At 36.6% G+C, this 21,960-nt stretch overlaps 5 protein-coding genes across 6 annotated transcripts in view; 1 reads left to right on the plus strand and 4 right to left on the minus strand.

Annotated features, from left to right (window-relative positions):
- Window positions 1-125: 125 nt before the first annotated feature.
- LOC126369184 (protein chibby homolog 1) lies at window positions 126-1,327 on the minus strand. Its single transcript, XM_050013478.1, has 2 exons — window positions 858-1,327; window positions 126-484 (listed from the first exon to the last, which is right to left on the minus strand). Exons 1-2 carry the CDS (start codon window positions 1,105-1,107, stop codon window positions 270-272), a joined length of 465 nt encoding a protein of 154 aa, XP_049869435.1. The 5' UTR covers window positions 1,108-1,327; the 3' UTR covers window positions 126-269.
- A 444-nt stretch (window positions 1,328-1,771) lies between these two features.
- LOC126369183 (major facilitator superfamily domain-containing protein 10) lies at window positions 1,772-11,956 on the minus strand. Its single transcript, XM_050013477.1, has 8 exons — window positions 11,790-11,956; window positions 11,249-11,680; window positions 8,665-8,823; window positions 6,924-7,106; window positions 5,981-6,227; window positions 5,237-5,428; window positions 3,072-3,209; window positions 1,772-2,076 (listed from the first exon to the last, which is right to left on the minus strand). Exons 1-8 carry the CDS (start codon window positions 11,790-11,792, stop codon window positions 1,985-1,987), a joined length of 1,446 nt encoding a protein of 481 aa, XP_049869434.1. The 5' UTR covers window positions 11,793-11,956; the 3' UTR covers window positions 1,772-1,984.
- Window positions 11,957-12,389: 433 nt separating this feature from the next.
- LOC126368656 (splicing factor U2AF 50 kDa subunit) lies at window positions 12,390-16,564 on the plus strand. The gene is made up of 8 exons (XM_050012745.1): window positions 12,390-12,512; window positions 12,603-13,184; window positions 13,512-13,594; window positions 15,038-15,160; window positions 15,245-15,332; window positions 15,423-15,576; window positions 15,920-16,004; window positions 16,297-16,564. The coding sequence occupies exons 1-8, from the start codon at window positions 12,497-12,499 to the stop codon at window positions 16,426-16,428; spliced, it is 1,263 nt and encodes a 420-aa protein (XP_049868702.1). The 5' UTR covers window positions 12,390-12,496; the 3' UTR covers window positions 16,429-16,564.
- LOC126368677 (uncharacterized) lies at window positions 16,552-18,067 on the minus strand. The gene is made up of 3 exons (XM_050012771.1): window positions 17,899-18,067; window positions 17,494-17,577; window positions 16,552-16,859 (listed from the first exon to the last, which is right to left on the minus strand). Exons 1-3 carry the CDS (start codon window positions 17,942-17,944, stop codon window positions 16,699-16,701), a joined length of 291 nt encoding a protein of 96 aa, XP_049868728.1. The 5' UTR covers window positions 17,945-18,067; the 3' UTR covers window positions 16,552-16,698.
- Window positions 18,068-18,315: 248 nt separating this feature from the next.
- The window catches only part of LOC126368667 (28S ribosomal protein S23, mitochondrial), a 95,886-nt gene continuing 92,241 nt past the window's right edge, over window positions 18,316-21,960 (minus strand). The window contains exons 1-4 of one of the 2 annotated variants that reach the window (XM_050012759.1): window positions 19,782-20,226; window positions 19,501-19,701; window positions 19,000-19,417; window positions 18,759-18,889 (exon numbers count right to left, since the gene is read on the minus strand). In XM_050012759.1, the coding sequence (XP_049868716.1) occupies window positions 19,252-19,417; window positions 19,501-19,701; window positions 19,782-20,044 (630 nt within the window). In that variant the 5' untranslated portion in view covers window positions 20,045-20,226 and the 3' untranslated portion in view covers window positions 18,759-18,889; window positions 19,000-19,251. Of the gene's footprint in view, window positions 18,646-18,724; window positions 18,890-18,999; window positions 19,418-19,500; window positions 19,702-19,781; window positions 20,227-20,249; window positions 20,329-21,960 lie in introns of those variants that run through there. The other variant, XM_050012760.1, reaches the window with a different exon arrangement.

Here is a 21,960-nt window from a genome sequence, read left to right on the forward strand (position 1 = left end):
TGTTTTACAACTAATGTTTTGTTGTTGTTGTTGTTGATGTTTTCAACTAATTAGTTTCTTAACAAGTTATCATAATATTTACTTGGTATTTGATAGTATCGGAATCCAACAGTCTTAACTTTTTTAGAGCATCATGGTAATGTTTAGAACCAAAAGCTACATACTTCATTAATTCAGTACAATGAAAACAATTACTTTTATCTGAAAACAGGCTTTTATTTCTACAAAATTCGCATAAAAACTTAATCTACTTACAGACTTATTTCGTCTCATGACCATCGCTGTTTCTTACTCTTCCCCTTCAAAGATCCTAAACTCTGTGCCCTTTGCAACTCTGCCTGCTCAGCCTCCACAGTCTTATCCGTCATCATGTCCAGTAATATTTCGAATTTGAGTCGCAACATGTTGTTTTCTTCTTCTAACTGTTCCAACTCTTTTTTAAGGCGGATGTTCTCTTTGTGCGCCGCGCCGGCTTTGCCCGAAGCTGTTGCGAAAGAGGAAGATTAAAGGTGAACGCGCACTTAGACACGCTGCAGAAGCCGCACGCGATTAAATCATAAATGAAATCATATGCATCGTCGCGTACCTATCTGCGCCGCACAACCCGCATTTTGTAGCAAAATGCGGTGACTTCGGCGCGTGCTGCTCCTGCGGCGCCTCTAGATGCGCGTTCACCTTAATTATCTACTGATTAGTTGTTTTATTTCTCTATAATCTTCTAAAGGTGACTAGCAGTCTATGCACGTTAGGTCATAAACCTTTTATCAAAGATAATATAAATCTCCCTTTCACCAACTGCAGCGAATCTGGGCGAATGACCCATTTAACTTATAAACAAGATACATAACTATAGGTACCTGGTATCCATTGCCCATCTTCATACGACACCTCGAAGTCACCTAGCTTTATTTTCAACGGTCCCATGTCCAACGAGAGTTCTTTCGCCGCGTAATCACTACCGAACTCATTCTTTATCACCGAAGTATCTTGTCTTCTCACAGGAATAGTTTTTGGTGCAAATTTGCTACTAAACAATGGCATTTTGTGGCGGAAGCACTCAAAACGCAGGTAGAGTAACTGTAAATAAAACTGCAGAAGCAATGACATGAGTTTTCAAAACAAACGGTCGTCATAGCAACATTCGTCGCCATGGTGATCGATAATCCGACTCGACACTGCATGTTAGGCTGTACGCCAGCGTTCCATTGCCTTCTCAATTGAGAAAATGAAAACATCAAGGTGGGAAAACTCGGTGGGAAAATCACACAACATACAGAGTGTTAGTGACATCGTTACGAAAACTGAGGAATGATTCGGACCATGATTCTAAGTTGATATCAAGTGGAATCTTCTGTCGCAAAAGTATGGAACTGAAAATAATAAAAAAGAATACAAAAATTTAAATGAATTTTCCGACAGGAAATTCCACTTGATATTAACTCAGAATCATCCCCCTCAGTATTCGGCACGATGTCACTAACATCCTGTAAGTATAAGTTTCTGTTTGCTAGGTTTACATTTGTGTATTTCATTATTTTAATATTTTCGAAGTTTGCAGCGAACACATTGTTCACTTATAATTACGAATAATATATTATTTGTGTGTATTGATAATATAATCATCATCATCATCGACAGCCTATATACGTCCCAATGCTGGGCACAGGCCTCCCCTCAATCAACAAATAATAATATCTTAGGGTTATTTATATATACCTACCAACCGTTCAAAACCTGCATCAAGGCTGCAATTTTACATAGAAAAACAAAATTTCAAAGAAAAATATTTAATACTGTTTGTTATTCGAGATAAGAATTAGAAGGCAATAAAGGCAACAACAATACTAGGTATAAAATACAAATAAAAAATATAAAAATCGACAGTGCAAAATGTTCAATAAATAATAATGGAAATGTTAAAAATAAAGACTTAATGTAGTTATTATGTAAATTATTGCTTGTGTTCGCAGTGTAAAGTCTGCGTTCACGTCTTCAGTCTATAGAGCATCACAGCAGGAATGATGAGGATCGTTGCGCCGATAGAGTATGTCGTCGCAGCGCCGGAATACCAATACACTGCAACCGACGAAACCATTGGTTTAAGTAGTAATATGACTATCACATTGGGTAAAACTCATGCCTGTAAGGGTGAAACCACGTTCGTCAGCACCTCATGGCACTTTCCTATACTTCTATCCTTTTCTGTTACTCAGAACCATCCTTTGTTAGAGCGAGAGAGGGATGGCACGCGGCAGAATCGACGAGGCGATAGCGAGGTGACTGGTGTAGTTGTTAAATGTTACAATCTCACAGGTTCATGCCAATACTTAATACGGCGGGCACAACTAAATACTTCCTCCGTGGTAGTAGTTGAACGTCGGGCTCACGATCCGGAGGTCTCGGGTTCGAATCCCGTTGTAGAGCTATCACAAAAATCCCTTTGTGATCCCCAGTTTGGTTAGGACATTGCAGGCTGATCGTCCGATTGTCCGAAAGTAATGTGATCTGTGCATCGGAGGGCCGTGTACAAAAGCGTTGGCGCTTCGCGCCTCATACAAACTCCCGGTTTAGCCTCCGCCCGGTACCACAATTCCGTTTATACAAGACTTTTATTTTTACGTTGATAGCAGTCGATCTACTGTACTATCTTGATGTCTACACCAAGTCTTTAAAGATAAGATCAAGATACACTACTTACGAATGATAGTGTTTAGAATGTTTATAGGTAAGTGGTACACTTAACTCGATATATCAAGGCCATAGTGTGATAATATTCGTATCGGATTAACAGGAGAGGTATCTAAATGATTACTTGACCACTTGGGTAATTACGGGTTTTTCGCTAAATGACTCAAATACAATAACACCATGCATGCTTGTCTATAGTAATTTAAAAGTGTAAGCACTTACTTTGCGCTTTTCAACTTACGGGTTTTTAGTTATTTTCAATAATCATCGTATAAAATATTTTTTCAAAATTATACAATTTAAGTTTGGCTATTCGGATTTAGCTGGTTTATTGCAGGAGTGACCTACGCAAAGAGAAGTACTGTGGTTGTTCTAAAGCTTACCTGCAGCAGCAAGAAGAGGCCCCAGGCCTCTAGCGAGGGCTCCGAGTGACCGGAGGGTCCCGAGCACGGCCCCGCGCGCCTCCTCAGGTGCCTTCGCCGCGGCCATCGATGTCATACACGAGACCGCGAACGCTGTTGCTGTTGGAAAAAAGATAACGTAATTTAAACGATTTTTTTTTAATAATATATTTAAATGATTACAACATTATATCAGTGAATGGATTCATTAGTGCGGATTCTGGTGTGCGTCAAGCTAGCGGCCTCAAAAAAAAAATGGGCACGAAAAAATAATTTGACCATACCAAAAAATAGTACTCTTATTGAAAAAAATAGTACCTGTTGTAAAAAAATTAGTACCATCACGGTTCTGGATTTATAGCCATGTTTTATTGCACTTGCTAGCTTGACGGTGAGCGAAATTTGGCGAGAGTTAACGACAAGGTCTTTCGCTTTGATTTAAACGCCAAAAAATAGTACCGAAATAGTACTCACCCCCTGCAAAATACCGAAAGTAGTACTTCAACGGTTCCAAAGTTATAAAGGCAGTTCTTTGATCCCGCTAGCTTGACGTTTTGAAAATACCTATTATCTGGGGAATGCTTGCATACTTCAGTTTGTAACTAATGTCAATAAACTCGTATGAAATAGTACTCCCTACCATCATAATTTGGACCTGATTCTCTTTGTAGAAATATGTCAAAAAGTCATTATAACCTGTATCATACATTTATCAAGACAAGTACAGTCGCGAACAAAATTATTACACATGGTCAAGAATGTTGTCAGATTTTAGTATTTTTCCCCATTTTTGGGTAAAAATTGGTGAAGTGCCAGGGTTGTCAGATGAAAGTAATATCATTGTTGAAACTCTTTGAGTTATTCTACAAATAAGTACTGCAAATTGTTTATTAACAAACACTTCGATCCGTAACAAATTCAACATGACAAACAATTATAAATTATAAAATAAAACAGCAGATTAAAAATGTATTATGATGTATTAAAATCACAGATTGTTTTCGATAAGAACTAGACCCATGCAGCCATTTTATATTAAAATTAGTGCATATGGGTGTATGCAATAGGATTTTTTTGTAATAGCAGCACTCTGAAGTGCAAAGAAATGGTAGGGTAGACCTCCAAAATGGCAATACTTACGAATAAATTGTGAGGTTATGTAATTGTCTACGTGACTGAATCAACAACAAATGTATGGCATAGGTTATGATGATTTTTTAACATTTCTACAAAGAGAATCGGATCAAAATTATGATGGTAGGGAGTACTATTTCATACGAGTTTATTGACATTAGTTACATACTGAAGTATGCAAGCGTTCCCCAGATAATAGGTATTTTCAAAACGTCAAGCTAGCGGGATCAAAGAACTGCCTTTATAACTTTGGAACCGTTGAAGTACTACTTTCGGTATTTTGCAGGGGGTGAGTACTATTTCGGTACTATTTTTTGGCGTTTAAATCAAAGCGAAAGACCTTGTCGTTAACTCTCGCCAAATTTCGCTCACCGTCAAGCTAGCAAGTGCAATAAAACGTGGCTATAAATCCAGAACCGTGATGGTACTAATTTTTTTACAACAGGTACTATTTTTTTCAATAAGAGTACTATTTTTTGGTATGGTCAAATTATTTTTTCGTGCCCATTTTTTTTTTTTTGAGGCCGCTAGCTTGACGCACACGGATTCTGCCAGACACCAGCTTAATTTTTACAGTTCTAAAACTAGTACCGTCCCTTTCTTTCGCTTATCGTAAGTGAAGAATGTGTGCACTCCTTAATGAAAGAAAGTGACAGAGTCAGCTTAAGAACTGGATAATTAATAAGTTGGTGTCAGTCGAAATCGACATCACTAGGTATGTAGGTATATTTTATTTCGTATGGAGCTTATTTCATTGTTTTTTTTTTTAGTTACTTATATAATTTGTGTCTACACAACTTTCAGGAAAAGTCGCCGTCAGATATTCGTGGAAAAATAACTAACTCTGTACCACTGACTAGTTAAAGTTAGCTATTCAGATTAAAAAAAAATACTTATTTTGCCTACCGCAACGGGAAATAGGTGTGACCTTATGTTCTTCTTCGTTAAAACAGCAATAATTTGGACCGATGATGATAAAGTTCAATGGACTTTTACATTTCTCATTCACTTACACAGCGCGAAGAGTACAAGCCCAGTCCAGAGCCATGCCACTGGGGCCAATAGGGGCGGGTTGTTGACGGCCGCGAGCGCCACGCACACGAAGGATGCTGGCGTGAGCAGCAGCGCTCCCCGAGCCGCCCGCTCAGCCCCTCGGGCTCCTAGACGACGCGCCGCGCCGCCTTGCAGCACTGCCATTATTAATCCTGCGTTGGAGGTGGTTTGGTCAGCTATTTTTTCAGTTTTTTTTAGGCCTCGTCAATGCGTTCGGGCAAGTCTGGGGCCAAGAGCAAACCCATCAAAGGTAAAAAAAAAGTTGGACTATCTATATACCCCCAGGCCATCTTCTTCTTATCGTGTCGATGGCAAACTAAATAGTATCGGCCCAAAACTTAGCAACAAGTATGACGCTATCTGCAGCGCTCATCAGATCCTCCTGCGTGCAGGTGTTCGGGCACACGATGTAAGATGTTCCATCGTTTGGGGAACAGTGCCGCACTTGCATTTTAAGTCCGAGCCACGGAAAAGTGGTTACGGAAAAACATCGACAACCATAGACTTGGTTTCTATTGTGGTCTGTTAACAAAACTTGGTTAAGAAAAGCTGGTTTCAAAGCAGATAAAAAATGTGATCTCAATTTTTACCCGGATTGAAATTAATTGAAAGAACTCGAGATTTTGTTGAAGAATGTGATTTTTCAAAAAAGCGCTGACGTGGTTTTCACTATAAGGTGGCGATATGCAGACAAGTACACTTACCAATGACTAGGAACATTCTCCCTTGCTGCATGGTGGTATAGTTGAAAGTGTGGTGTGTTAGGAATGTAATAGTAAACTCTAATCCCGAATAGAAGAACAAGTATAGAAAATAGATCAGTCCAAGTTTAGAAAGTACTTTGTTCTGTTGTTGAGACAGGTTTTTGACTGCGGTGAACTTGTATAAGTGCCAAGGGGAGACGAAATCCACGGCTTTGTATAGAGTGAATGATAAGGGAGCTCTTTTGTCCTGAAAAAGAAATGGAATGTATATAGAGGATATAGTGAAGCCAGAAGCTGGAAGCGATGGCTAAACTACAATATGGTCCGGTTGGTATGGTATCCATTAGCAAATACACTTCTCATCAAAAAATCGAAATATCAGACCTGTATACACCTCTACTGTCTCTGTGTATAGTATACACACCCACTCCTCGCCAACTGTGTTTAAGTCCATTGTAATAGGGTGGTGGGCCTATTGCCATACAACACAACTTACATACATCAGAAAACATGTAACACCTACGAGTATTTGGAATACTCGTAGTATGTAATCGTTAAACAAAAAATCGGAAGCTTGGAGAAAGTATTAGTATATTTTTTTCTCTTAAGTTCGGAAGTGTTTCGATTTTTTTGATGAGAAGTATAAATCGACCGCTCAATGCACACATAAGCGCCCCGGAAGCGTCCCGAGCCGATGTTTTTGACGATTTGTAATATTCGAGTTTGCATGCAAACGCTCGCTACCGCCCGGTCGTCGGCCCGCGATGTTCCCGCTAACGTGTGCATTGGGTTAAAAAAAAAGATACCCAAAATACAAACATGTATACTTGTAAAAGTACCCATAAAATGTAATTTCACACAATTGTCTCATAACAAAGTGAGTCCAAGTTTAAGTAGACACATATTTACAAACACGATTGCCATGTTATATGGAAATATTTACCTTGTCCAAAGTCTCGGGTATACAGAAGAATACTAGTGCTATATTGGCAGTGGATAAAGCGAGGGCCCAGAAGGCTGCTCGTTCGCCCCAAGCCCCGTAGGAGGGGTCATTGGTCTTCGCAAACCATGCTCCAGCTAGCGGCCCTGCTATGAAACCTATTGAAAACGCCAGACCTATCAAGGCCTGAAAAGAAACATCTGTTTTTATGTACTCTTGGTAAACACTGGAAAGAAAATATTATTTGTTAGGTATATTCTTGTCATTTAGGACTGCGTATTACACAGCGCAAACGGATTTAGTCTGTTAAATACAAATACGTGATATCAATTATCTATGATCCAAGCATGAATTCAAACTCATAAAGTAGATTTCAATGATTTAGAACCCAAGTACCTACGTTAATTGTAAAATATCTTTTGTTCAATGTACCTATTAGTACGAAAATAACATTGTCTTCGTAAATGTATACAAGTGTGCTTCGCTGAAAGTTACTAATAGATTTACGTCACTTTAAAAACAAAACAACGTGATAAAACAGTTGTAGAAACCTCATGAAAGACATCAATTTGTAGGTACATTAATTGTAACGTTACTTAGTAGTACTTACGCCTACTTATTTGTCGAAACCCATGATTGTGTTAATTGTAAAACGTCTAATTTTGTCGTCTAATTGTAAAACGTTTTACAATTAACACAATCATGGGTTTCGACACTTTCGACAAATAAGTAGGCGTAGGTACTACTAAGTAACGTTACAATTAATGTAAGTAGGTACCTAAAAATTGATGTCTTTCATGAGGTTTCTACAACTGTTTTATCACGTTGTTTTGTTTTTAAAGTGACGTAAATCTATTAGTAACTTTCAGCGAAGCACACTTGTATAAATTTACGAAGACAATGTTATTTTCGTACTAATAGGTAGATTGAACAAAAGATATAGTAAACACACATAAAAATTATTAAACATAGTTAAGCAATTTCCTGATTGCTAGGCGAAAATAATTGGCCGTAATGACCATATCTGAAGGATACGGTCGTTTACCGCATCGGGAACCGGCTCATCATTTACGAAATCCTGCACCTTCAAATTATCGCGTAAACGACTTATGATTGAATATTTCTCATCGGTGTAAGCGTGGAATTCCATCGGCTTCGATCCTGATACACTTCTCAGGCTTCATTCACATCCATCAGTCGTTTTATACACGCGATATTTGAATATGAAAGGGTTGAGTTGACCTCAGCAACCGTAATATGGAAACCACATAACGCACGCGATATTTGAACCAATAGAATTGCTTTATTTTAGCACCTAGACAAAAGCGTTGGTTCATAATTTAACGCGCGCATCATACTCAGGGTCGGGATGGATATAGGTAGTCCCCGAAGGATATGGCGTGATGACCTTGATGCCTAACGCATAGATTAAAGGTCCACCTTTAATCGGACGGCAGTGGTTACACAACATTGGCTAGTAAAATAAAAATATAAGTTTAAAAACTAAAACCCATGTACGGAAAAATCGCGCTCTAAAAATTATGAAACAAGAAATATTTCTATAATTATACTTCCAAATAGTGATGTTCAGTCAGGTGATAGCCGTTGCCGTATGCCACGGTTAGCGAACTCTTAGGACAGATTGCGCGACCACAGCTATCACCTAAGTATTCGGAAGAATTTCTTGGATATTTTTTTGTTTCATACTTTTTAGAGAGCGATTTTTGCGTAGATTCCAACTTACCATTCCCCGAGCTCTGGTCTTCTCATTAGAGACGTCAGTTACGACCGCCATGCTCAGGCTCACGTTGGCCTTACTCAGTCCACCAATGAACCGCGCCAATACGAACACGCTGAATGTTTGCGCGTAGCCCCATAACGCGTGGGATAGTGCTATACCTGACTGGACAAATATGTTTATTTCAGTAAATAATCAATAATAATCAATGTTTATTTATTTATCAAAATTAATGGACTTGACAAACTGGTACCATTTCCTGTAAACATTGAGTCTTTTTGTAATTATTTCTTTTTATTTTGGTGCAATAAAGTATATTTGTATTGTATTATAAACATTTAATAGGGTTGTTGTAGTTATATTGCAACACAACTTCCAATCTGTACTCGTCATGTCTGAATCGTTTGCTCAGGTAGTTAGTTTAGTTTTATAACTCTATTATAACTCTAAGGCACACAATACATAGAGGACAGTTACAAACGAACAGAAGAAGCACGATGGCGGCAGTATTGCTTAATGGCAATTTCACATCAACCTTAGGGTGCAAGAATTTTCAATATTGATATTGACTAGTGAACAAAAATTTGGCTAGATAAGTATTGTATCTTAACTTCTTTTTTTTGTATTACATGGTGTTGAAGCTTGTTGCAAATACATACATAAGATCTTGGGTATTTCCTGTTGGGGTAGGCACAGATATACGCAATAGAAAAAGCAGCATTACAGATTAATAACAAATAAAAGTACTGTCACAGGCACATTATTTTTAAATTTCGAACATGCTTTTAGAAAAATTTTATGGCGTTCCATTTTTGAATGTTTGACAATTATTTTAAACCAAAAAATGATCATTTGCCGTGATTTATTACGATGGAGTGGACCTTGAAAGAAAACCGAATCGCAATTTTAGCGTTGCATCGCTGTGGACACTCGCCGAGTACCATTTTCAAGTTGCTCAAAAATTTGAAAATAACACTTAGGTTTGTGTATCGTACCATAAATAGGTATAATGAAGTCTCAAGTGTTGAGGACAAGAAAAGAACTGGCCGGCCTAGGTTTGTGTATCGTACCATAAATAGGTATAATGAAGTCTCAAGTGTTGAGGACAAGAAAAGAACTGGCCGGCCTCGCTCCGCAAGAACACCAGCAGTGATCAAAGCGATAAAGGCGCGCATACGAAGAAATCCTGTCCGAAAACAGAAACTGATGGCTTTGCAGATGGGGGTCAGTAGAAAAACAGTCAAAAAAGTTTTAAACGAAGACCTTAAGTTGCGAGCATACAAGAAAAAGAGTGGACACTTACTTAATGCCCACCTGAAAGCAATTAGACTCAAAAGATCCCGGTTGTTATTAAAACGGTACGCGAGAAACCGACACCGTGACATACTTTTTACAGACGAAAAAATTTTTGATATAGAAGAAAAGTACAATAAGCAAAACGATAGAGTGTACGCAGAGAACTCTGAAGAAGCAGGAAAAAAAGTTCCGCGGGTTCAACATGGGCATCATCCATCTTCAGTGATGGTCTGGTTAGGTGTCTCTTACTATGGGCCAACGGAGGTTCATTTCTGCGAAAAGTGTACCAAGAGACGGTTTTGAATCGGCTTGTCAAAGATCTGCCCAACACGCTATTTTCAGGACATCATTTCGTGTTCCAGCAGGATTCTGCGCCTGCACACAAAGCCAAAACTACTCAAGCCTGGTTCGACCATCAAAAAATTGACTTTATTAGACACGAAGATTAGCCTTCCTCCAGTCCGGACCTTAATCCTCTGGATTATAAAATTTGGCAGGTCTTAGAGAACAAGGTCTGTGCTAAACCCCACAAAAATTTGGCGAGCCTGAAGTCAGCCATAATTAAAGCCGTCGCTGAAATAGACATGAATATGGTGCGTGCTGCGATAGATGACTGGCCGCGGCGTTTGAGGGAAGTTATTAAAAACAAGGGAGGTCATTTCGAATAATTTTAAGTTATTTTCATTTCTTAATAAATATACTTTAAATTGATATATAAATTTTTATAAACTTATTGGTACTTTTTATTTTATCACTATTTTCATATATGACAGAACTTTGGGACCGACTACGTAAGTAGGTACAGGCCAGTAATTAATAAATACTAATTATCAAGTTGGCATTGAATTGAAGATCTGAATACATAGTGCAATTTCCTGAATTTAGCCCGGATACATTACATCATATAGTCATACTAGTAATCCCTAAAAGGGTGGGCAGAGCCATCAGTAACACAATCAAGAACGTCATGATTAAGGTTGTAACCTGTTATTGGCTTTGATTAAGTATGACTGCTCTTATTGTATTTAAGAGCTGTTAATAACTTAAATATGTTTAAAATGAAAGTAATCTGATATTCATACTATGATAAGACCTAAATGAGAATACAAGAGTTATAGAGAGGTCTTTGTTGATTTTTTTTTCGGAATTTGAGGATAAACAAGGGCTATTGTCAGAAAAGTGATAAGAAAAAATAAAAATGTTTCTATGTGAGATAATATACTGAGTACTCTTATTTTTTTATAACAATCAACATCTATGATAGTTAATAATTCAATAATAATTTGTTACTTACCAAGCAAATTAAAAGCATGGGTTTCCGTCCATATGCATCAGACAGGCTTCCTACTATTGGGCTGGTTAGGAATTGTAGAAAACTATACATGGAGCCAAGGGCACCGCCGAAAAGGACGGATGCAAACTTATCCGGGGCTCCAGTGAGCTTTTGGAATCCTTGCACAGCCCTCAAAAGGGAGGCATACAAACTGTTTCCTTTGCCTTCCTCTCTGTTATAATAATCCAAAAGAGAAGGTAACAGGGGCAGGATCATCGTAAAAGCAAGCAAGTCCAGCAATAAAGACACAAACACCAGCGCGATTATTTTTGAATTTGTAACTGGAACTTTTATGGGTTTTCTCTCTGACTCATTCCCATTTTTTATTTCATCAATTGTGTCTACTGCGTGGAGTTTCCTCCTCTTTAGGTCACCATTACTATGTTGTTCGTCCTGCAATTAGAAATATTTTGTTACAGTTTTATTAGTAAAATAGGTAACATTAATTCGCCGAGCTAACAGATCGAAACTAAATTTCATTATAAATGCAAAAATGACTTACCATTATAATAATCTCACATATAATTTATTTTCTTGCCAAATACCATCTGGGACCATTGATACATCGAGAATGTAATGATAATGATAAATTTCGTATCTCGAGATTAGTCGAGATGATCCACTCGAATATAAACTTTCACTTTGAAAACTATAAGACCTGCAAATAGAAAATAAAGACAAACGCGTATAAATACTAAAGTGTATGTACTTTGCAATTTAGTCGGATAGTATTTGACAGAAACGTTCGAATGACATAATATATTTTTCATCTTTTCACTTTTGTTACCACATGTTTGTGTTGCATTATATGGATAGAATAGAATGGGGAAAAAATAAAAAGAAAGAAAAAATATTTTCAGTTAATGATGACTGCTTGCGATTAATGCCGATATTTGATGAAAATTAGAAATAAAATAATTTTAGCACTAGGGACACTATTATTTACATAATATTACATTTCAGAACACATTCGGTTAGTCTTGCTGTTTTTTTTACACAATTCGACATTACAAAGTTAGTCATACGAAATAAACTAACTGTTCAGGTATAGCTCTTTCTCTTTCTATAATTTTATAAGTGTAATTTTTCTTCAACTTAACCACAGATTTATGAGCACGGCCATCGCGAGACGCCATTTTGCTTGTGATATTTTCATATTATTGAATTTTGGATTTTACAGCTATAAATTGACGATAAATACAAAATAAAATGGGCGAAGATAAAGGTAAGATTCGTTATTGTGTTATATAAGTGAAGAAGTTATACATTTTTTAAGTCTTTAACGTCTTGTATATTGATGTGTCTACTCTCACAGATCGCCGACGCAGATCGCGTTCTAGGGGAGAGAGAAGGCGCTCGAGATCTCGCTCACCACGAGACCGTAGGGAAAAAACTAGAAAGAGCAAATCCAGATCGCCGTCTAAACGATCACGCAGACGTAAGCCTTCTCTGTATTGGGATGTGCCGCCACCCGGTTTCGAACACATCACACCGCTTCAGTACAAGGCGATGCAAGCCGCTGGACAAATTCCCGCTAACATCGTGGCTGACACTCCTCAAGCCGCAGTGCCAGTGGTGGGATCCACCATAACGCGTCAAGCAAGAAGATTGTATGTGGGTAACATACCATTTGGTGTCACTGAAGAAGAGACTATGGAGTTCTTCAACCAACAAATGCATCTCTCCGGTTTGGCGCAAGCTGCTGGCAATCCAGTTTTGGCCTGTCAAATCAATTTGGACAAAAACTTTGCATTCCTTGAGTTCCGTTCTATCGATGAGACTACACAAGCCATGGCCTTTGATGGCATCAATTTTAAGGGACAGAGCTTGAAAATCCGCAGACCACACGACTACCAACCCATGCCTGGCACAGAAAACCCAGCTATTAATGTGCCTGGTAAGTATTATATTTAATTATTTACTTTCCTTAACTATTAACTTTCCTTAAAATTAATAAGAAACTTGAGCATATTATATTTGACTCTCTCTCTCTATTTAAGAGCTGTGCTCTTGTCGGTGAAGTAATCGCCATTCCTCTCTTCTTCCCGCCAAAACCTTCACCTCCCGATACAACACGACCTGCACCTTCTCTTTTATTTGTCTAAAAAACTTTTTTTTCTGTCCTGTTACACTAGAATAACTTGTTGATTCCTAATTAACCCACTTCAAAACAATACGATTACTATGGTGATGTTTATTTAATTGCTGTTTTTCTTCATTCCAGCTGGTGTCATAAGTACAGTTGTTCCAGACTCTCCACACAAAATATTTATTGGGGGTTTGCCCAATTATCTCAATGAAGATCAAGTAAGTTCCCTCATTTATTTTTGCTCATCCAGCTCTATCCATCATGGCCTATTTTAAATATTCATGAAATATACATGCTGCAAGCGGTCTACACATGTCCCACTACTTATGGATAATAGTTATTTATTATATGAATGTTAAGTTTAAAAATGTAATATTTTTTTAATATTTACAGTGGCCAATTGTGTAACAAGCCCATGTCTCTCCCAGAGAAACCTTCCCTACATTAGTTCCTAAATAGATTTTCTAGTAAAAAATAATTGAACTATTCAATTTCATAGCCAAAGTGAATATTTGATGTTTCACAGGTAGAGTGGCAATTTATATTCATGGTCATCTAATTTGAAATTGATGAAAATGTTCCTTTTGATGTTAGATCCATCCTGTCATCATATGGAATTTTACAAACTATTCTCAATACTGTTTCACAAATGTTAGACTCTATTTGATAAGCTTCATTTTATTGCTTTGTAAAAAAAGCAGAATCAAAAATGTCTGACATTTATGAAAAGTATATACAATCCCTTGAATTTATGATATTTTGTAAATCTGGTTTTGATTTTGCAAAATTATATTTTACAGGTCAGTACCACGACTTCACATTATATCCATAAATACACAAATATTTTTATATTTCTAGCATACCATGTACAGGCAAAGCGAGCAACACATAAAAGTTATTTGTTAAATTGCAATAGTGCAGCATTGCAACAATATTAACCACCTTTGTACACTTTCACACTTTATAAATTTCAATTATAATAGTTTTTACTATAATATTTGTCACCACACACTACTTACAACCACACACTTCTTCATTAGCAAAAAATCCATTGTTTAATGAATTGATTTGAAACGTGCAAAGGTGACACTCGTAGGTAAAGCTAGATAGTAGGCGTACACTAGTGACACAGTCCACTAGCCAGTTCCCATTAGGTAGCCTTGGAGCCGCAACATTTCAGGGCGAGATTCAACAGTTGACAGGGCTTCGGTGCAGCTTGCAGTGAGACGCGTTGTTTTTTGGTCCGTTTCAGGTATTTTCAGGTACCTATTGCAGGGGCGAGCGTGCCATACACGCTCGATATATTCTGAAACAACTCACTGATAGTTTGCTTTCTGCCCCTCCCTAGCTTAGATTTGGCACATTCGCGGCCCGCGTGTCACTGTTGTCTCTCATTCTCACCTATACGTCTTGTACTTGAACGAGACGTCGGCACTTCAAGGCAAGTCTCCTCCATTCACATCTGATTCTAACATGCGGCTAGACACAGGTCAGATAACATTCATTTATATGTTTGCTGCATTTTACTGAGCAAATGTAAAGGGAACACCAGAATTGAGAAAGAAAACTTACATCTATAAAACTTGTGTATAAAAAATATTTATTCAAAGATATTGTTAACTTAATTTGACTTACACTTATTTGTGTCCAATGTGATACAGGTAAAAGAATTGCTGATGTCATTTGGTCAGCTCCGGGCTTTCAATTTGGTGAAGGACTCGTCTACGGGACTGAGCAAAGGCTACGCCTTCGCTGAATATGTCGACATTTCGATGACAGACCAAGTAAGTTACAGATTGTAATATACATATTTTTTATTTATGAAGTAGTCAAAAATGTAGGTTATAAATGTATCTTATTTTTTTCAGGCTATTGCAGGGCTCAATGGTATGCAGCTGGGTGACAAGAAACTGATTGTACAGCGAGCCAGTATTGGAGCCAAGAACTCTACTTTGGGTAAGTAAAGCAACTGAATTGTATGAATCATCAAAATTGTACATAATCAATGATTGTGACAGTTTTAAATTCCTCTATTTACATTTTCAGCGATGACGGGAGCGGCACCAGTTCAACTTCAAGTGGCGGGTCTGACGCTGGCGGGCGCCGGACCGCCGACTGAGGTGTTGTGCCTGCTCAACATGGTCACACCTGAGGAATTGCGCGACGAAGAAGAATATGAAGATATCCTCGAAGATATTAAGTCAGTATACATTCTTCAGTACACCAATAATCTTCAATAATTGTTAAACTGAAGATAATTCCAAAAGATTGTTAACTATTGTTTCTTGCAAATTGTAGATTGGTAGTAATTAAATTGAAACTTCTTGCTGCATTCCTAAACTACTGTGATAGTAAGATAGTATGTTAAGTTTTTTCGACATTGCAAAGAATTATTGTAGATTGTGTTATACAATGGTTAAAACAGTTATTTGATAATGTAATAAACAAAGAACTGACTGTGACAGGGACATGATAGCTTTCACCCAAGAACATCAAATAAATTATTATTTCTGTATTTTTCATCTAATTGTTTTGTGTTTCAGGGAGGAATGTAACAAGTATGGTTGCGTGCGCAGTATAGAAATCCCGAGACCCATAGAAGGTGTTGAAGTGCCAGGTTGTGGCAAGGTAAGAAAATTATTTCTAATAATTTCGTTTTTAGGTTATATATGTAGGAGATGAAGATGTGAGACTGACTTTTCATAACGTGCTACCCTCCGACCCTCCGCGCAATGCGTGTGAGATCAAAATCCTATGTGGAATATCTACTGGCGCCACTTCCCTTGCGCTATAAGGCTGCGTTGATTTCGACTAGCACGTTACGCGTCACGGATCACGAGTAGTTTCCTACAAAATACCGCTGCAATAACGACCCCTCGCTTTCGTTCACTTGTTAACATAGTTGTATTGTGGTTTGCAGGTGTTTGTCGAGTTCAACAGCATTGCAGATTGTCAGAAGGCGCAACAGACTCTCACCGGCAGAAAGTTCAGCAACCGAGTAGTGGTCACTTCCTACTTCGACCCTGATAAATATCACCGCAGAGAATTCTAAATTAACGCATTCGGCTTTTCCAGATTCCATATTCCTGTAATTCTTTTTAACTCCTAAGTGACTTATGAAATGAATTTCATGTAACAATCCATCTCAATGTATTTAACAACTAAGAATAAAAAAATGTCTTAATTTATTTTATTGTTTATCGAATCTAAAACAAAGTTCCAGATTAATAGAAAAATAACTTATTGTTAGAGGAAATAACAGACAGATATCTAAAAAATATGGCAATGAAACTTAAAATAATTGATTTCGTAATTAGGTAAGTTAAACATCTTCGTTTTGCAATGCTGGTTGGTATGTATTAAGCGAACCGGTTTCTGCAGACAGGACTAACTTTCTCATCACGATGTAGACCACTCCGCCTATGAGTAGCATTCCGATGCCAGCCATAAGACTGATGGCCCAAGCAGGAACAGCATTACCATCTGAAATACGAAAAATATTACTGTTGGTAATTTTTGTCTCTGAATTGTTTTGTAAGTTCTACTTGTTCGTAATCTGAGCTAAGGGTGAGAGATTACCACAGAACAAACTGATTTAATCTTTCGAACGCCGGAACGCGGATCTCGACCAGACACAATGTAAAATCTATTGTGTCTGGTATCTCGGCATATGAGAGGTTAATACATCGCGACCATGCCACAGCCAGAAAAAGAACAATTTCTTCATTCACCGTGATCGATCGTCCATTGTTTTATGTTAAGTTTTTCTAAATTCAAATAAATCCGCGCCATGTCCGAAAAAAATAATTACTTATACGAGTTTGACATATTCGTTGGGGGGTAGTTAATTCGTTAGCTTCGAATACTTGGTCTACTTACTTATTTTTAGAAAAGTCAAGCAAAACTCAAAAGGGTTGTCAGAAACCAATTCTTGTGACGAACCGAAATACCAGCAGTATAAATAGCTGCATTTTGGTATTAACGGTACCTAGAAGGTAGGTACCTAAATTGCACCTAGAATGCTATAATAGATAAGACAGGTAAGAGAATGATGCATCCTAGGTTTCTCTTTTATCAGTATGACTCATTACAGTTAAGTAGTTAAATAGGTACTTACGGTAGTAAGTGCGCGTCATCACCCTCCTCCCTCGGAGGATCCTTCTCCTGGCTTCGGTCTCATGTGTGAGGGTGCTCAGGATTACTGCCAAATAAAGCACGCGAATGCATTATGAATCGCGATTGATAATGAGGTAATTGCATGATCATGACGAAGTTATAGGAATTATTCCTGTAACTTTTTTTTCCATATTAGCCACCTACCTACTTTATTAGATTGTTTTTTCGCTGTAAAATAACTTCTATTTTTTCTACTTTTATAGCATACCCTAAATTCGAAACGATTAAGCAAGTAACTACCTATAGTTAATGATTTCACAAGCAGCAAATGAACAATGTTTGCAGACCTAATTAGTTTGCCTAGAACTATTAAATTGTTTAATCTTTAGCTAGTAACGATACTCACCTAAAATAACTGCAAAGTAGAACCACAACGACCTTTCCTTTGCCATTATTGCACTTTTCACTTGTTTTTATGCAATGGAACGAGTAAAACACGTCAAAATTCGCTCTAAATCCAGTAACTGTAGAACGCAACAACTATAGGTGTGTTCACAGGTTCTTATCAACCTGAGAGATAAGATAGGGCGACTCTGATTAGCGGCAGGTTAGGAAAACATGGGATATGAGTCAGGGCTACATTATTTTATTCAATGAATAACAAAGGAATTCCAAAAATTTACTTCCTATTAGTAGTAGTAACACTAGTAGCACATCCGGTCCAATAGTATTAGGTGCAATTGTACCTATCTGGCTACTTAATAATAGATAACTCATTAAGTAAATAGGTATGTGTGGTAATTTGAAGGAATTAAAAGCCAAATTAACGAGAAATAAGAATTAATTCTAATAATGACTACTAAATCTATATTTTAACAAGTAAGAACACATTCATTTTTTGAATATATTTTTCAAATCTGCATCAGCGAGGACGTGCGAAGTGACAGAATCTGGATTCTTTGGCACGGCCTTCGGGGCCTCTTGTTGGCGTTCCAGTCCAATTGCTGACACTGACTTTTCAATAAGCTCGCTTTCTGGGACCCCTTCTGATTTCAATTTCTCGTACTGCTGGATAAGTTTCTTTGTATGTGTTTCACCAGCAGGATTCAGCATATTGACTGCTCCAAAACCTTGGCCATTAGCATGGAATTTCCTGTCAAAGAAGATAGCACTTTTTATGAATTTGAATATTTGCAAAGTGCATTGCAAAGTCAGTTTTTCGTAATACTTACGCTCGAATTGTATCCTCCTTGTATAGAATTTGTCTTATAGGTTTAATTTCTGGTTTGGGTTTAGCAAACTTGGGCTCTACAATTGGCGGGAAAGCTCTGTAAACGTCGAACCACACTGGGCGATCGTCGGGCTTCATTGCGCCGCGAATCAGGAGGCCTTCCACGCTAGAAAAAGACAGTAGGTATTTATTTATTTAATGTTATAATATGTCATGTTACATTTAATGTTTGTTATGATGACTTAAGTATTTTATGTTAAATAACAAATACTATACCTATACCATAGAATAAGGAATAATACTCCTGTAGGTAGCAAGAAACATGGCTATTTTATTATAGGTACTCAAAAGTTCAAAAAGTAAGATAATAAATAATAACAAAAAGTATAAAAAGAAATATTTTAATTATTTCATGTACTGAAGTAACATTTTATTATAGAAAGGTTAAAATAAAGAAGTCTGTATTAAAAATATTGCGATTATACACATAAGGCACAAGTTAAACAAAATACAATGAATCTTATCAAATTACAAGTCATTCTGAATGGCATGAAAAATAGTTCTTCGCAAGTTTTCAAACTGCTTGCGTTTGGTTTCTGCTATGAGCTGCTGTTGGAGCTTGCTCATGTCTGCTTCTAACTCATCAGCTAGTTTACCCGTTTCAGCTTTATGATCAGTCTCCATTTGGTCACACCTTAAAAAGAAAACAGAAATAGAAAAATTTCATATAGGTAGCTTTTCCTACAAAAAAAAATATCAAATTATGTCTTAGCTTACTCTTTCTTAAACAATGCTTGAATATCCTTCAAAGCCTTAAGATTCTGCCTCTGAGCCGAACTAGTTTGTTTTATGCACTTTACGAATACACCAGCAAGGTGTTCAAGTTTTTGTTCATTTTCCTTCAATACTTCGTAGTCAGCATCCAATTGACTTATAATGTCCAATAAACTTTTCAAGAAGTTTGAGCTAACTTGTTTTCTGAAATATAGAGTAATTTCTTAAAATTGTAATATTTTAAGGAGTAAAACATAAAAATTCAAAAGGTAAAAAATGCAAACCTTGTCTCTAGTTGCTGTGTCATAACCTCCAGCAACTTTTGTCGTGATTCCTTAGCATCAAATTCTGCTTCAGGTTTATTCTTTTTTGCATTTGCTTGATACAAACCAATTAGATTGGAAATGTCCTCTTCCTCTTCAGTGGCATCTAGTTTTTGTCGTTTCAGTGGTTTCTTTTTATTTTTAACGAATTGACTTTCATTTAATAAATCAGTGACATTTTTCGTAATAAATTTTGATTTACAGCCTTTTTTTGAGTCGGACATTATGATTCAATCACAATTTTGCAAAATTATCTACTTTGAAATTCCGTTACACTTTTATTTCGTTTCCCGCTAAGCGATTAAATTTCCCGCGACTACGACATTCCAAAAATATTTTTTATTCGAATTTTAAAATATAAAAAAATAAGTATAGGGGTTTTAAGTTCAGAATTATGTGCCTGTATTAATTTGAGTTTTATTTGCTTACCGTGTATATATGGTTCCAATTCTTTCTAATCTGCTACTCGCCATAATTGTTTATCTATTATTTATATGTTAATTATACGAATCTTGCAATAATAAATATAGAATTTGCAATATTACTGAAATACTAAACTGAATTGAGGTTATGTTGATCTCGACATATTTTGAATTTTTGACACTTTTTTTTACTGCTTTGGAACTTTGTCTATTGGCTACGGCCGTCAATATTATTACCGTGACCGCAAAAATATCCTAGTATCTTTTTGTAAATATCTATCTAGTTAGGGACTTACGTACGTACATTAGATATTTACAAAAAATCCAGTTAAAACTGGATATTTTTTAAAAAATCGAAGGAAGATTCAAGAATATATTTTGTGCGTTAACCCTTTACCGCATGGATTTTTTGATTAAGCTCAAATTAATTTACTAGGTAAAATGTACTTTTTAGAACAGGAAAAATAAGAAAAAAATTAAATACACTTGGAAAGCTGAGAAAAATCCCAATAATATCAGTGTACCATATTTGGTACAACATGCAGTAACGTAGTATTAAGTTGACTGGCCAAATATGGTACAATATGCATTCATGTAAAAAAACTGCTTATTTATATATATATATATATATATATATATATATATATATATATATATATATATATATATATATATATTTCGTGATAAAAATTTATGTATGTTGCATTGTTTTTGCAAAGTATTTGTTTGAAAAATGAAATGAAAAATAGCCAGATAATATTTCTTTTACAAAAATCTACTTTATTTTAAAAACGTAATAGAAACTTTTAAAGTATTAAAAAATGCCGTTTATTACCTAATAACGAGATTATTATGAGTTGAGAGAATTGTCTGTAAATTGTGTATGAAAACTTTGAAAGGAGTTTCTATCTTTATTAAAACATAAATTAACTCGGCATTTGCTACACTTTACGTGTGATTTTTGAGAAAATCCTTCGCTTTTACATCTCGGACATTGGTCGTCAGTCCATATTGGCCAATGTCCAATGCCATCTAGAGCTACTTCTAGTGGAGGTAATTCAAGTCGGCGACGTCGCTTGATATATTCTACCTGCCACCACATGTGGTGATTATGTTCATAAAACTTAAAAACTTTTAAAATAGGGACACCTGAAGTTGTAGCAAATATTTTTGAAACACCTAAAATGTCTGCTCTATCTTACTGCATACTGTACCAAATTTGACCAAAGACAAAAAACTACCTTATTGCATACTGTACCAAATTTGCCAAGGAAAAATTACCATAAGTGCATGGTGTCCCAAATTTGGAACAATGTTTGGATGGATAAAAACCTGTCTTTTAGTTGAGCTTACATACATTTTTTGATGGTATTATGCAAAAAGAATGTTCTTCTTCAAAATTTACCAAAAAGAAGATTTATTACTCCATAAATTTCACAGATATATTTCTTTTTGCTATCCGATATCTCAAAAACGCACTTTATTCCGAACTTTCAACTACTAACTGAAAAATACGCAAGATGGGGGTACGATTGGAAAAACTATTGTGATCATGTGTTCGGATATACGATACTCTATACAAATAATAAATGTCTTGCAAGAAAGGTGGAATGTATCCGAATATTTCAATCAGTAAGTGACGTGTACCAAATATGGGTCTGTATGCGGTAAAGGGTTAACGGTAATGAATGAGATTGACCCTCGATTGACCACTGTTA

This window comes from Pectinophora gossypiella, chromosome 8 (genome assembly GCF_024362695.1).
Source record: "Pectinophora gossypiella chromosome 8, ilPecGoss1.1, whole genome shotgun sequence".
In the NCBI taxonomy this organism is placed as follows: Eukaryota; Metazoa; Arthropoda; class Insecta; order Lepidoptera; family Gelechiidae; genus Pectinophora; species Pectinophora gossypiella.